Source organism: Monoraphidium neglectum (assembly GCF_000611645.1).
Source record: "Monoraphidium neglectum strain SAG 48.87 unplaced genomic scaffold scaffold01157, whole genome shotgun sequence".
NCBI classification, from domain to species: Eukaryota; Viridiplantae; Chlorophyta; class Chlorophyceae; order Sphaeropleales; family Selenastraceae; genus Monoraphidium; species Monoraphidium neglectum.
Window position 1 is genome coordinate 1 of NW_014012471.1, and position 15,726 is coordinate 15,726.

Genomic DNA, 15,726 nt, shown 5'->3' on the forward strand with positions numbered 1-15,726 from the left:
CCGCCATGCTGCGGCGAGCTCACGTGCCCACCCGCCCACCCACCTAAGCACCCACGAACCCCAACATACAGCGCTGCAGGGCGCGGCGCGGGCGGCGGCCAGAGAGTGCGGCCGCCATCAGCACACGGACAGCAGCGGCGTTCGCGCCGAGAAGCAGCCCGCGTGGGGCCTTGCTGCAGACCCGTCGCATGTGCTTTTCTGGGGTGAGCTGGGCGGCCCTCTGCTCTGAATGCCTGCTTGTCAGCGTTGCGCTCACGCACTGTGCGGCTGGTTTGTGGAACGCTCGCTCTGCGGACCCGCTAGCTGCCTTTCGGGGCTGATTTCGTGGTCTCCGCTTGCCCGTGTGACTGAGCGCCGGCAGTGGAACGTTCCACTGTCAGCGATGCAACCGCATTGTATGTGGCGGCCGTCCCGCTTGAGGTGTTGGGGAGCCACACATGTTAGTGTTCATTTCTAGTTTTATGTAGTATGTGCTTGGTTCCCTACCTGTAGGTGGGGGAACCAGCACTTGCGAGTGGCGCGTGGCAAATAGGAAGCACGGTGGCAGGTAGCCGTGGCAAGCAAGGCTGAGTGGCAGCATGCTTGCGTCAGGCGGACGTGGACGCGGGTGAGGCCGCCGTCGCCCGGCGCTGTCGCGATGAAGGGTTGACGGCAACGCCAAGGACAACGGGGCGAACCCCACCGCCCGTTGCGCCGGGGGCGGCGTTGCGTGGCGCAGGGCGCTCTGCGGTTGGACAGCACGGCTGAGTGCAGGACGGGAAGGCGCGCCGGGCAGCCCAGCTGGGGCGGCCGCCCCGCACCCGGCAGCTTCCCTCACTTATGCCGGCTTCATCACCGGGCAGAGTCACCCCGCGATCGGGGGTGACGTACGGCTTTGAAGTGCAGTGTTGCTGCGTACGGGGTGCAGGATGCCTGGAGCAATGGCCGCTATGCATATATGGGGGCTTTCTGCGCGGCGCGGGCTGGCGTTCAGAATTATGAAACGGCGACCACCGGCACGCGGCAGCTGGCTGGCAGTCCTAGCTGCGGGTTACGCTCATGCGGCTACATAGTGCGACGCCTCATTCGTTTGTACAATTAGATTCAATCGTCCCCGCCTACGCGCACATCATATACACTCCGCTTCCGATCATCTCGGTACGTTCTCCCGAGTCCGCGTCGCCACTTTCGACACCACGCAAGGTTTCGAACAGGGTGTCTCAGACCACTAAGATGATGAAGACACTAACCATCGCGTTCCTGGTCCTGGCGCTCGCCCATAACGCCGCGGGTGAGGCCCAGCCGCGAACGCGCTGGCGCCTAGGTGGCACCAGCTGCCCCATTTGGGCCTTTTACCATCCTGTCCTGCATGCCGCCCCGGCTGAAAGCACTGCAAACAGGGATTGGCGTCTGAATCATGCCTCCACATCTGCTGGGACCCCACTGCACCCGCGGCGCCCTCGCGGCCACCCCGTTTTCGCGACCACGCACGCCCTCGCCGCGCCCGGCCCCCTCTGATTTGCGCGGCCCCTCGCCCCGCCTCCCCCATTGCATACTTGCCACCCCTCCTCAACCGCAGCCTCACGCCTGCTCAAGCAGCAGTACAGCGTGCCCCTCCTGCGGGGCACGGCCCAGCCCCAGCAAGCCACCCCTGAATACAACAGGTGGGGCAGGCCTTGTGCCCACAGCACCCTCACTCTTTCCCTGCCGCCCCCGAACCGCGCGCCGCGCGCCGCGTGCCGCGCCTTCTCTCTTCCCCAGCCCTTGCGCCCCCCCCCCCCCGGAGCCCAGGCTCCGCATCCGTCCCGTACTTAGTCCGGTGCCGCCTTCCCATCCAAAGCCCCCGCTACTGCCGCACGAATCCCGCGCCGACATGCTGGCGGCCTGCATCGTGTCCGGCCCCCTGAAACTGCTGCTAGTCATCAACTCGAAAACCGCACGCCACCACCTCCACACGCACGCGTGCGTCCCCGATTTGCAGGTACGGCAGGGGCGCCGGCGACCTCCTGCAGAACGTGGTGCAGGGCGAGACGCAGCGCGGCATCACCGACTCCCAGGCCACGGTGGTCCTACAGACGGACGTGGCCGGCCACCAGAATGCTGCGGTCAGGTGCGCGCAGCTTCGGGGCGGCTTCCTCAGCAGACCGGTCTGGCGGCACGGGGTCTTGGAGGGGGTTACGGGCGTTCGAGGTGGACTGTGTTGGGCGCCGTGGCTCATGCGTTGAGCTGGGTGGCCGCACGCCATGCAGTGCACGCTCATATCCCCTGCCTTTCGGCAGGCTGCGGCTCACCTCGGCAGCCTTGCGGCCTGTAGTCAGCCGGCTTGGGGCGCTGCCAACCTGGCTCCCCTTTGCCTCCCCTCACCCCGCCTCCCCGGCGAGCTAACATGATGATCTCACTGTCCCTCCCCTCGCACGCCCCGCCCGCATCCCACGTCTTTGCTGCAAACTCCCAGGGACGCCGTCGGCCAGAACCAGGCCCAAGCCCTCGTCAGCGGCGCGGCCAACGGCGGGTGAGTGCGCGCACCCGTGGCAGCTGCTCATCGCGCCATCTCCCCCCCTTCCCCCACCCTGCCCGCGATGACCGCCCAATCCTCTTTCCAAAGGAAGAGCGCGGCAGTCCGCACCTGCCGCGCAGCTTCCTGCCGCCTCGCTGGGTGCTCCGTGAGGCGCAAGCGCAGCCGCAGGCGCGCCGCACCCGCCACGGCTCGTTCGCGCCACGACTGATCCCCCCCTCCCGCATGGCCGTACCCTGCGCCTGTGCTCGCGTGCGGCCACAGCCCCCGCGAGATTGCTAAGGAGGCGTTTGGAAACGTGCAGTACCAGGTGGGGCAAGCATGTGTGTTACGTGCTATGCATACGAAACATGGTGTGCTTTGGGATGGAGCTGCTCCGTGCAATGGCCCCGTGCTGCCAACACCCCGTTCGCTGGGGCCAGTGGCCGCACTTAACGCATGACAGCGGCGGGCCCCCGCGCGTGCCGCGAAGACGCCCTGCCTCGCTCGCCCGTGGGGTCGCAAGCAGCGTGCGGGCGGGCCAGGGCGCCTGCAGCAGCGCCTCTCTCCAAACCCCAACGCAGCGCGACCGGCCCATCTGTCTGCCCGCAAAACACCCTGTCTCCCCTCATCCCCTCCCCTACCCATCCACCCCTAATCAACTCCCAACTCCCACTTCCCGTTCGTGAACAACCGCCCACCCTATTTGCTCCCCAATCGCATTTGAATTTCAAACCCGACAGGTGCACGGCCAGGGCCTCGCCCTGAACAGCGACACGCGCACCGCCCTCGCCAACAACGACGCCCAGCGCATCATCCAGGCCAGCATTGACAACGGCGACGCCTTCACCGCCGCACAGGGCGGGTCTGACAAGTGAGCGGGCGCGGGCGGGGACCGGGCCGCGGGCGGGCCCGGTTTTCGGACGCGTGCGTCCATGCATCCTGCCGCCGCGCGGGCGCCCTTGCAAGCTTTCCGGCTGCATCCCTCAGGCCTGGCTTCAGCTGCTCCACTCGGCTCATGATACGAGAAAAAACGCCCCCACCCGGCGCATGCATGCGAGCAACCCCCCATGCCGCCCGCCGGCGCGCAAAGCGGGGCTTTGCCGGCAGACCTCCCCCTGTGTCCCCTCACCTTCCGTCCGCCCCGCATCGCCGCGCCCTCTGCTCTGCAGCGCCTTCGCCACAGTTTTCGGGGACCGAACCCACCAGTGGACCAACTAAGAGGTACCCCAAACGACCGCAAGACCCTTCGCCCAGCGGTCAGCCGACGCAGCCGACGCGTCGCGCCGCCGCCCGTCCGGAGGAGGCCCGCGCACGCCGTCCGGTTGCTGGGCGGGGCCGCCGGCGAGGGCGGCCCCAGCGGCGTGGTCGTGTGTGCTTTTAGGCATGAGACCTGGCGGCGCACGCCGCCCACGTGGCGTGTGCTGCATTCCCGTCACCGCTTGTTGGCGCCAGCAGGCGCAAGAGACAGCCGCGGCACCCCCTCAGCTTCAGCGGCGCCGCCGTTTGCCCGACTGCAAGCGGGCGAGCTGCGATGTTGCGGCGACGCATTTCGTGGACACTCGACATCCTACCAAACTTCCCGCTTGTGCAGTCGCAGCGCGGCGCTCCCTTGATCTGGCTGCCTGCCCCCAGTTGCCCCAACTCTTCCCAAAGGCCAACCTTTTGGGAAAGACATCTCCTGTGTACGCTCTCATGATTTGATGCCAGCCTTTGCACCCACTGCCGCTGACGGCGGTGGGCTGCCAGGCACCCCGCGGCCGCCGCCAACGGCGAGCCGCGGGCTCGCACGTGCCCGCGGCTCGCACACCGCCATCCGCGTCCGCTCCAGCACTTGTGTTGCCGAGGGCAGCTGGGAAGCTGCCTCCTGAAAGCAAGACGCCCGGCGCAAAGCCGCCGCCTGGCGTCGAAATGACCCCGCGCATGAAGCATGTCTGAAAAGGTATGCCACGCGCTTACGCATCCCCCGCGCACACGGCTGCGGAGCGCATCTGGGACACCAGAAGCTTCCGCCGTGGCAGCTGCCAACGCATGTACCTCTGGGGAGCCGCGCGCCACTCCTCCCGAGGCGCGCCGTTCCCTGCGCCCTGTTGCGTTTCTACACCAACCAATCCGTCTAAAGCTCGACCCATTTTGAGAGGATGAGGTTTGATTACAGAGCTGTTTCTCTCCTCCTCCCGCCTGCGTTTGACTGGGTGCGCTGTCGAAAAGCCTCCCTTGTCGCCTGTCATGCCCAGCCCGCCCCTGCGGCGGAGCAGCCGCGGCTCCCTGACTGAAGCCGCGTGGCCATCTGCAATGGCTTAGGCTGCAGGACTAAATTTCGTTCAGTTGGATCATGCGCGGCCGCCCGCCCTTCCGGCGCATATTGCTGGCTTGCGTGCCGCCGGCGCCCCAGCGGCAGCTCGTGGCGTGCGGCCCCAGCACCGCCCCGCGGCGGCCGCCCGCGACGCGGCGCAGCTGCCTGCGCTCCTTTTGATTATTGGATCCCGCGGGCGTGGAAACTCCCCAGGCCTTAGCCACCACGCATGCATGGCGCTGCGCCCGCTGGGCCCTCGCCACTCCTTTCAAACAACTCGCAAACAAGGGTCTTTACTTGTCAGGGCAGGGGGGATGCTGCGCGCCGCTGCCCAAAGCTCGGGTCTCCGGCTGCGTGCTCACACCCCGACCGTACGTCTTCCGATACTCTCTTCACGTCACGACATATTGCATTTGACAAGCAACACAACAACAGGTTTCCAACGTGTCCGACGACGCCCAGCAGAGCGCCGGCGCCGGCTGTGGCGCTGCTTCGCCTGATATCAAGCAAAGCAGCTCCTCCTGAAATCGATTTCAGGAGGGGGAACGCGCGGTTTCTTGGGATGCTGCTGGAGGTCCCTCCAGCTGGCAACCAACAACCCAGGCTCAAGGCCTTGCCCACACACGTTTTCATGTCACCGTGTCAAACTGTGATCAAGCACCTGGGGAGCTGCCGCCTGTACATAGGCAGCAACCTTCCGTGATTTTGTCAACCTCAACCCCACAATGAGTGTGTATAGTGTGTGCACCTGTCTGTCTGTATGTGTGTGTGCGCGTGAGTGTATGTGCGTGTGACTTTGTGTGTACGCTGTCGGGCAATGCCGCGCATCGCCCTGTGTAACTCATGAGATGACTGCGCACACCGGGCAATAATATCACAGTGTATGTCCCTACCTACAATACGTACAGAGCAGCAAAATGCTTGGTGGCCCCAACCCTTGCTCGAGAGTCTGGGGGAGGGGGGACTCGCCCAAGCGTATTTAATGTCAAGTGCAACTTGACGGGCATAGCTGTGCCACGCTGCAATGACGAGCTGATGCCACTCTATTGCGCCATGCGAGCGGCACCGCGCCTCTGGCTCGGCCGGCGCGCGCTTGGGGCCGCCGAAAGCAAGACAGCGAGGCACAGCGTCTGGGTGCGTTGGCGCCACGCTTGCGACCGCCACACGGCCGTGCCTGTCCCCGCCCTGTGAACCGCGAACGGGCGTCAGACGGAGGCGTATCAGGCAGAAATCAAAAAAATCTTGCTCCACCTTTGGTCCAACCTTGCATGTGTAATGATCACTGATCTGTGACTGTGCGTGGGTAGGGGTGCTGAAGAGGAGCTACCAACAGGAATGTTTCCGTTGAACTAGGCAGGTTGCACCAGCGTGCGACGAACAGCAGCGGCATAAGGGCGGCTCGCGGCCACGAGGCGCACAGCAGTCTGAGCAGTCTGTTTCAATTCGAAGAAAAGTGATTCGTTGTTGACCACGCATCCGCTTGCAGCCGCGGTTTCTCAAGAGGGTGTGTGGCAACCGACCACACCGCAGGCGCCAGTTGGCCATTCACAGCTAGCCACTAGCGCCGGCGGCACGGGGAGCGGGCCTTGGAGCAGCTGGCGCCGCAATAACGAGCAGCGGCGCGGCGCTCTGCGGCGTTGGGCGGCGCGAGCAGGTGTGAGTCATGCTGCCTGCCTGTCCCCGGCAGGGGTGCTGTCTGGTGCGGCGTTCTCGCTCTTTTGAGGGGCAACGCCTTGCACTATAAGCTGTGATGGAGCTGGTGCGGTCTCGCAAGAGCTGAGTTGAAAAATGACTCGGGCGGCGGCGGCGCTGTGGCGGGAGGGGTGTCGTAATCCGCCGCGGGGTTCATCAATGGCTTAACACCGCGTGGTCACGGGTGTGAATGCCGGCTGAGGACGGGCGCACCACGGTGTTCTGGCAGCAATACCGGGTGATATAATGCAAATTTACATCTGCGCATTGAAATAGGGCATCTGCAGCACATTTCAGGTACGACGGCGGCAGGGAAAAGAGGATCCACCACTGGCAGATGGAGCTGGCTTGGGCGCTCGTATCACACATTTGTGCCGGATCGCGCATATAGATAGACTTTTTGTCAATTATAGCTCATACATCAGGCTTTGTGTTCGACACACACGCTACGCGCGCCTCAAACTACGAAAGTCGTTCCGTGATCACCGGCGCCGATTTCGTTTTTGCACCTCTCAGTTTCGAAGCCGCTATAATGAACATGAAAATGACCATCGCTGTGCTCCTAGCCCTCGCGCTCGCCCAGTCTGCCGCGGGTAAGCCCCCCGTCGCCCATGCGCGGCAGCTGAGTCAGCTTTTGCGTGATGTCACGCACCTGTCCATGCGGCCGGCCGAGCTGGGCGCCCATTCCGAGTGCACCAGCCCAATGACAGGCCATAAGGGAGGCCCGAATCCAGGGGATTGTGCAGCACCCTGCTTCAGCACCGCGCGCGGGTGCTGTGCCCTCACCCCTCTTCCCCGCACTTCGCGCCCCCTGGCGCCACGGCCCCCCACCCCTTCTCTTCCGCAGCCGCGCGGGCGCTGAGACAGCAGCCGGCCTCGATCCTGCCACTGTTGCCGGGCGCACCCCAACCCCAGCACAAGACGCCCGTCTTCAAGCAACAGTGAGCGTGACCCCACTTTGTGGTTCCTCAATTGCATTCAAAAAGTGTGACGCTTGTTGATGCATGCACGCCGCAGCGCTTGCAAGAGCCTGTAAGGGCGTGTGGTGCAAAGCGTGCAGGATGTGCCAGGAGGCTGAGGATGCATGGGATTTGTTGCCTCTAAGTACAACCTGTGCACACAAAAGCACGCGCACGCGCTGCGCACGCAACTCACGTTTTAGGTACCTGCTTGCACACAACGCTCAGAGCAGGCTGACCCGACCCGTGCGGCGGCAACAGCAATCCCGCTTGCGAGCCTCCACAGATCCCTTACAACGGCACCCGCGCCCTTGCGCGCGCATGGAAATGATACATCCCTGTATCGGATCCGCACGCCCCTTGTTCACACATGCCCCCGCTCACGACCACGTCGATCCCACGCTGGACCCCCCCACCCGCGCACGTCTGCCCGCTCGCGCGCCCAGGCTGGGCACCAACTCTGGCCGCAACAACGGCGGGGACAGCAGCGGCGCGTCAAGCGAGGCGCTCTTCAACTTGAACCAGGCCCAAACGCAGCAGGGCCGCACCGGCTCCGCCGTGACGGTGGCCCTCCAGACAGCCAAGGCTGGGCGCCAGAACCCGCTCACCAGGTGGGGCTTTGGTTCTGTTGGTGCGGGGTTTGGAGGGGTAGGGTTTTGGGTTGGGTCTTTGGAGATGATTGAGAAAGCAAAATGTGTGAGTCTGCCCTACAGGGCAGGGTTTTTAGGGGGTAAGCTGTTCTGGGAAAAGCGAGCTTTGTAGGGTTGTGTGTTGCATGATGCTAGTGAGGAGCGAGATCAGGCCCCCGGCATGCCGGCATGCCTGGGCGCGCGCTTGCGTGGGCTGCGCTCAGCAGCGGACGCACTCAAGGTTGGATAGATCTGTCGCGAATGAATGTTGTTCATGTGATGTTGCTCCAGCCCCCCACACAACCATCACAGCATGGGCGTTGCAAATCAAATTTGATCCCAGGCCACAGCTTGCCCCTCACCCCCCTCCCCGCCTCCCGGCCGCGATCCTTTTGCACAGGAGCGTCATCGGCCAAAACCAGGCCCAAGCCATTGTCGGCAACGCCGCCAGCGGCGGAGGGTGAGCCCAGGTTGCAGGCTTCTGTCTTCCCCGCAGTGTGTGTGTGTGTGTGTGTGTGTGTGTGTGTTGCTCATCGGTGTGCGTTGCTGACATGGTGCAGCCTCGCTCGCCGGCACACAATAATGCTTGCGCCGTCTTCCCTGATGTGTACTCGTCCACCCGCAGCGCCCAGCAGGCCGTCGCGAATCGCACAATTGGCGCTGCCTCAGTCGCTGGCAATGATGCTGATGCCCCCCCCTCCCGACCGCCACCTACCTGTTGTGTGCCTATGCAATTCTAGTGCCCTGAACGCTGCCAAGGAGCAGTATGGCAACCTGCAGTACCAGGTGGGCCGTCGTGCTTTTATCAACAATTGAACAATGTAGTTTAATGTGGTACCGCTGCCAAAATTCCGCATACAGTCACCCCGCTGCCAAACGGCCGGTGCTGTTGGCTGGCCGGCCATGCGCCCTGCTGGTGCTGCTGCTCTTAAGCCTCAGTCTCGCCTGCTTGCAAGGGTTGTGGTGTTTACACCTCAGCGTGTCTGACTAACATCATTTCGTACGCTTCGTTTTTCCAACGCGCAGTCTCGCCGGTGGTCCCCAGCCCCCGCGCGTTCACACCGTTGTCAACCGCTGACTCCTCTACCTGATACCTGCTCGCACCGCAGACGCTTGGCCAGGGCCTCACGACCGGCAGTGACACGCGGACCGCCCTGGCCAACATCCAGGCGCAGAGCGACATCCAGGCCAGCCTGGACTCTGGCAACGCGTTCAGGGCCACGCAGGGCAACGCTGACAGGTGCGTCAGGGCTTCAGGGGCGAGACGTGCCCGCGCAGCTTTGTGATATAGTGCAACTAGATGGGGTGATCTGACTTCGACCCATGTTACCCATGCCTGCTGTGGTAATTGACTGACAGTTAGGTTATGTTTCTGTCTTCTGTTCGCAGCTCCGTGGCGGTGTTTCGTGCATCAGTCAACTTATCAAACACAACCCTTGTGTGATCCGTTGACTGCTGCCCCTTCCACAGTGCGCTGGCAACCACCTTCAATGGAGCTCAGACCCACGAGTTCACGACCAACAACAACTAGAAGTGGATCAGTTGCTCTGTGATCAACGCGTCTCACGGACGTGCCGGTGGTGCCGCGAATCCTGGATATGTGCCAGGATGGCTCTTTTCGGCAGTACGGTGGACATTCTATCTGCTGGGCTGATGCTCCCTGAAATGGGTCCCACTGTGCCAGTGCGGGGAAGATCTGCACTACGCTTCATTCAAACCCCCACTGCACCTCGGTTTTGTGCGGTGCGTGTGGATGGGGGGGAGTTGTGCAGATGATGGTGGTTCAGACTGAGTTGGATAGTGCTGATGGTCTGGGCATTCCACTGACGACGTCACTGCGTGAAGGCAGGTTAAGTGAGTGAGCAGTTGGCTGTGTTGAGTCTTTGAGTTGCAAACAAGGGCAGGACGTTGCCAACAACGGGTGGTGCACTCCGTTCGGCGTGTGCTGATCGTGTGGCATTGCCCCCAGCAGGATGCATCTTTGCTTGGCAGTTTGCCTCTCGTCTTCGTCAGCCTGCGTGCTGCATCTCTCTTTGGTGGGACTGCTCTCACCAACCTGCTGCCATGGATTTCCATCCTGATTTGACACCCAACTTCATGCATCGTGTTCACACCTATTCCCAATGGCCCTTTGTCATTTGGGAAAGAAACATTCCTGAACTGATTTTCAGACTGCATCAGTCTTCGCGCGTTTTCGCTGCCATGTGTGCAGTGATGGATAGTTGGTGCAGCACAACATTCTGCGTTGGTGCTTTTGTATTTGAGCACTGCACTCCTGCGAACAGCTGAAAAAGCTGCACGTGCAGGATGGGATCAGGCTGGGTTTGTTGTTTCATCGGCTGCTTTGATATTCTTCGATGATGGCTTGCTTGTGCAGTGGTGCTGCTGTAGCAAAGCTCCATAAGTTGGTTTTGCGTGTAAGCAACATGGATTGAGAATATCCCTTCCCCAATTCCAAAGGGATCCTGCAAACATGATGTACACCCGCAGACGTGCACATTCAGCACTGATGTGGAACGGGCGCTGAGAGTGGGCTGTGGCCAAGCAACCCAATGCAAGGTAGACATGACTGATTATTTGCAACCGTAAGGTGGGCTGTTGAAAGCTAAGCCGGCCAGCCTGCTGCGTGCGCCTGCACTGCTGCTTGAAGGGGACTGTCTGAAATGAGACGGAATGGATTGTGTCCTGCACTTGCACCCGCAAGACTGAAGCTGTGATCATTACAGCTTGGTGGAATGATATCACCACGTATGTCTGGTTGTGGTGACCTCTCAATCATCTTTGTAAGCTCTCATAGCTGCAAAGTCAAACATGTGTGCTTTGACATGTAAACAATATGCCTATTAGTTATGCCAAGGCAACAGCCCTTAGAGACTTCAAAGCAACTTACGGTACACGTACAGGTTCAGACAACTGTCGCATCATGCAATCTGGAGTTGCAGCCCTGACAAATTGCATTTTATTTGCATTGATCATGCAACGCACTGCTACCACTCTGCCTGCAATTGGCATCCGCTCCAAGCTCACATCGCGCACAGGTATTTGATTGATTTGTGATCAACATCGCACAGATATAGCCACCTGCCGCCTGGCAGTATTGAAGGCTGCTGCTGCCTCTGCGTTGGTGATGATGGACCTTTCAGGCAGGGCGGCCTCAGGGCAGAGAATTCACTACATCCATAACCAAGACGGCCATCAATCGTTCATCAGGTAAGTCAGAGTCTGGGATTTGTGGTAGCTCGTGACCTCGGCCCCATGCATCATGCTCGATGCACCTCGTCTGCCCATATCTGTTTCAGCTTGCAGCATTGCCATGATTCAAAGGCACCCCCTCACCCCCTTGCACTGGCCCCTCAGAGATGAAGGAGCAGTCCATTGTGTGACTTGCCGGCAGGTGTGCTGCAAGGCACCCACATGTCATGCTGTTGCTCAAGCATGGATTACAGATGATCCAAATCCGTAGACACACACATGCAAGGGTCACATGTGCACGCCGTGCGGGCCATCGCGCATCCTTGCGCTCACAAGTTGAAGGGGTGGAATGGGTTGTGCAGCTGCTGACCTAATGGCCGACCGCGATGTCAGGTACAAGACCTGCCATATGAAGCAACCGTGACAAGGTTCCTTTCCATAGGTTTCAGTGTACAGCTACGTTTTGAACGACAGCGCTTTGCGCAGCATCCAGCTCAGCGAGCGTTCGCCACACATCACCCGCGCGCGCCATTCATTTATCTGAGGCCTGTCAGCTGAGAAAGATTTCCGCAATCGCATATTTTGCCACCCATCTAAACGTCTTATCCGGAGCCTCGAGCTTCAACACCGTCTGGACGCCGTGCGCCACCCGCAGCAGTGGTGCGCGCCACACACCTGGCATCCATGCCCCCGGCCTTCTGTGCCTGTATGTATGCGTGCAGCCTAATGTTGTGTGATCAAGCGCGCTGTTGTTGGCTTGAGTCCCGTGCAGTGGTCGTGATGCGTTTGCCGCCAAGCTTGCCTCTGTGCAGCGTCCATGCACTCATTGCATGCATGGGTGTCGGCATAGCAGCATCTCATCACCAACATACCCAACCCCTCACTTTCAAACCGCAGAGCCATGTCGCCTTCAGTGCCCGTCCAGAATCGGGCCACCTCAGCCCCCTGCGCGCCCCAGCGGCAGTGGCGCCACGTGCTGACGCGTTTCCTCGTGCCAGCCACGGCATGGCGCGACGCAGCGGCCGGCGCCCTCGCGCCCCGGTGGGCGCCTGACGTGCGCTCGCACGCGCTCAGCCGCGACTCAGCGGGTGCGGTCAGCGCGCTGGAGCAGCAGCAGCGGCAGCCACAGCAAGGGCGTCCCGCGCCAAACGGCAGCGGTGGTGACGTCGGCGCCAACTTGTCGGGGGTCTGGGGAAAGGACGAGCGGCGCAGCGATCTCGCGGCATTCGAACGGTCACTCGACCTCCTGGGGATCAACGGGGTCCAGCGCGTCACCGCCAAGCTGATTGACGGGATCGAGATCCGGCAAGTGAGCGGTTGCACGGGCCGGGTTCTGCTTCCCTCCTGGGCTGGCTTGACATTGCTGTGGATATGGCCGGGCACCCTGATTTGTATGCCCATGATTTATATGCCCATGAGCGGGCCTGTGTTGATCGGGTCCACACCAATATCCTGCATTAGCTTGACAGGGATTGGCCTGGCGCTCTGCGGCGCCGCGTGCAGCAAGCGATGCGACGATTTCATAATGGAGGCCTTTGCATGGCCCAGCGTGCCCTTCGCCTCATTGACACACGCACCTGCTTTCACAGCCCCTCAGCTTGGGATCCTGCAGCGTGCCAGGCAATGTCCCCTCCTCCGCTGCTTTAACTCCTCGTGGCCCGCCCCACCCTCGCATCCTCTCCCCCTCAACCCCCGCCCGCGCCCCCGCGCCGCGGCAACTTCGCCTCCCCGCAGGACGCGGCGGCGCTGACAGTGAGCTTCCTGACGGTTGTGCCGTTTTTTAAGGTTACAGAGCGCTTCCCATTCATGTCGAAGACGACGATGGGGCGGCGGGACCTGCGGAAAGGCCGCCAGGAGGCGACCGCGCGCCGCACGGAGGGCGGCGCGCGCGTGGAGATGAAGTGGGGGGAGCCGCTGGCAGGTGGGTGTTTTGGTGTGCAGGCGTGCGGGCGCGCCGGTGTGCCGGTGTGCGGGGGTGTGGGCAGTGTTTGCGCAGGGACAGCAGGGGGACAGAGGGGGAGGTGTGGGGCTAGCAGGCACCGGGCTAGGAGGAAAAGGATATTTGTGTGTGGGGTGCAAGTGGGGTGTCCCCCCAGCATCGCCCGTTGCTTTGCCGCGCCTGGGCACTTAGTGTGAAAGTGCGAAGAGCGCCCCGCCAGCCCCGGCATAGGCACCTCGACCTGACTGCCATACGAGCTCTGCCGCGCATCTCCCGCTGCGTCGCGCCCCCATGTATCGTCCCCCTGCTCCGTTTGACACAGCAGTCCCTGAATCCACCGAAGCAGAGTGAAACTGAAGCAGAGCGCAAGCATGCTGCACAGTCTGCCCAAAGCTTTTCTCGGCACACACATTACACATTCATTTACAAACACACAGGCTCTCTGGTAGAGGACTACACCCTGCTGCCCGACGGCGCCATGCGGGTCCGCGCGACGACGACGGTCGGCGGCCGCAGCGTCACGGCAGACTCTGTTTACACCCGGTCAGGCCAGAGCAAGGAGGAGCTGCTTGCCCAGCGGAGGAAGGAGCGGCGCTAGGGGCCTGCTTCCTGTTTCACACACAAGTGCACACTTGCAGACGTGCATCTTCGAGCATTCTGTGGCGCTGTTCACCCCCGGCGGCGTCGCTCGGGCCCGGCGGCGTCGCGTGGCGTGTTGCAGCCTGTGTGGCTGGCGGCGGGTTCGCCGACGGGCGCCAGTGGCTTACGATTTGCTGAGAAGAGAGGAGAGATGGGGTGCTGCTGGCGGCGGGGGTGTGCTCTCAAGAGGGAGTGGCTTCAGCCGAACCTCAAGAGGCAGAGCGAGGAGTGGTGGATTGCTAAACGTCGCGTGAAGCAGCAGCGGCGCGGCTTGCCGCATGCGGCTGCGCCTGATTTGTACCAATTGCTTACGAGAGGAGTTTGGTGAGAGGGAGGCAAGGATGTTTTCAAACAAACAATTTGTCGTAATTGTGGTGACAAAGAGCGCATTGATTTGTTGGCGGCGGCGGCTGTTGCGTCTGCTTGCGGCGCCAACCCGCAGTGCTGCAATGCGCAACTCATCTGTCCAGCATGACCATGCCCGAGTCTGTTGTTTTTGCCAGCACGGACGGCTGGTCCAGTGGATTGTTTGTTGTGATGCCACACAGGACATAGGGACAGAAAACCTATCTTGTTTGCAGTCAGTGTAGATTTTGATCGGCATGGATGTAGTGCCGGCCCCATTCGTGCTGGCCTGCGTGACTACGTCTCATCCCCTCCAATGTTCTGATGAGTGTCTGCGCGGCGACGCCCATTGGCGTCTGATCTCGCCCAAACGATGTTTGCTTGGACTATGCGCGCGCTGTAACCGCATGGTTGAATCTACACTGGTACTACTCTCTTGGTTGACCTTGCTGCTCCAAAAGGAAAATTGGGTTCATGATGTGTACAGCCCATGCAGCGAAACCATGGTGGTGGTTGATAACGGGTCAAAACGGCTGCTTACATGACCAGACGACGCATCGACATGACGGGGAGGATGATACGAAAACTCCTGCGCTCTATTTGAGCTCTATTTAGAGAGAGGCTAATAGTCGCCCTCAGCAGCAGCGCCGCCGCCTGGACTGGGAGACCAGCCGCCGCCGCTGCTTCTGCCGCTGCCACCCCGGTCGCTCGGACTGTCGAGCATGCTCGGACTGCCCAGTATGCTGCTGCCGCCCCAGCCGCCGCTGACTTGCTGCAGCCGGCCTATCTGATTCAACAATTCGCCCGCCACCGCCGCCGCCGCCGCCACGCGCTCCGCCGCCGCGCCCTCCGCCGCCGCGCCGCCGCAAGCCGCGGCCGCGCGCCACTGCAGCCGCCGCAGCGCGCGCGCGCAGCGCGCCAGCTCGCCGCCGGTGACCTCCCCGGGGCGCGCGCCGGCCAGGCGGCCGGCGGCGACGGCGAAGAAGCCCGCGGCGGCCGCGCCGCAGGCTCCGCCATCACCGCCGCCCGCGATAGGCAGCCCTGCCAAGGCGTCCGAGGCTGCGCGGGCGATTGCGACGATATGGGGCGTGCCCAACTGCCCAAGCCCCGCCCTCAAAGAAGCATCGTGGAGCGTGCGCCCGAGCAGAGCCGCGAGCGCGGCGCGCGCCGCCTCGCCCTCGCCGCTGCTGCTGCCGCAGCCGCTGCCACTGCCGTCGCTGCCGCCGCCGCCGCTGCTGCTGCTGCTGCTGCTGCTTGTGCTGCTGTCATTTTCGTCCCCAGTGCACCTGCTCAGAAGCGACACCAAGTCCCGCAGCCCGCCTGGCGCCAAGCTGCCTAACATCACGCCCCCCTCCGCCGCGAGCGGCGCCAGCAGCCGCGCCAGCGGCGCCGCCGCCAGCCCCTCCGCCCCCATCGCATCGAGCGCGCGCGCGGCGCGCACGCGCTCCGACGCGGGGAGCGCGGCGGCCGCCGCCGCCGTCGACAGCCGCTCGAGCAGCAGGCCTCGCAGGTCGAGGGCAGCTTCCCCGCAGCTGCCCCTCGTAACCGCGGCGCCACCCGCC

The 15,726-nt window shown here is 62.6% G+C and overlaps 3 protein-coding genes across 3 annotated transcripts; all 3 read left to right on the top strand.

The window, feature by feature from the left end:
• Window positions 1-1,215: 1,215 nt before the first annotated feature.
• Window positions 1,216-3,351, top strand: MNEG_6855 (hypothetical protein; the record flags this gene model as incomplete). The annotated part of the gene is made up of 6 exons (XM_014044669.1): window positions 1,216-1,270; window positions 1,559-1,643; window positions 1,961-2,089; window positions 2,435-2,491; window positions 2,759-2,804; window positions 3,217-3,351. 6 exons carry the CDS (start codon window positions 1,216-1,218, stop codon window positions 3,349-3,351), a joined length of 507 nt encoding a protein of 168 aa, XP_013900123.1.
• A 3,654-nt stretch (window positions 3,352-7,005) lies between these two features.
• MNEG_6856 (hypothetical protein) lies at window positions 7,006-9,580 on the top strand (the record flags this gene model as incomplete). The annotated part of the gene is made up of 7 exons (XM_014044670.1): window positions 7,006-7,054; window positions 7,309-7,402; window positions 7,867-8,031; window positions 8,450-8,509; window positions 8,790-8,835; window positions 9,159-9,289; window positions 9,520-9,580. 7 exons carry the CDS (start codon window positions 7,006-7,008, stop codon window positions 9,578-9,580), a joined length of 606 nt encoding a protein of 201 aa, XP_013900124.1.
• A 2,562-nt stretch (window positions 9,581-12,142) lies between these two features.
• MNEG_6857 (hypothetical protein) lies at window positions 12,143-13,778 on the top strand (the record flags this gene model as incomplete). The annotated part of the gene is made up of 3 exons (XM_014044671.1): window positions 12,143-12,550; window positions 12,976-13,162; window positions 13,618-13,778. 3 exons carry the CDS (start codon window positions 12,143-12,145, stop codon window positions 13,776-13,778), a joined length of 756 nt encoding a protein of 251 aa, XP_013900125.1.
• Window positions 13,779-15,726: the final 1,948 nt, after the last annotated feature.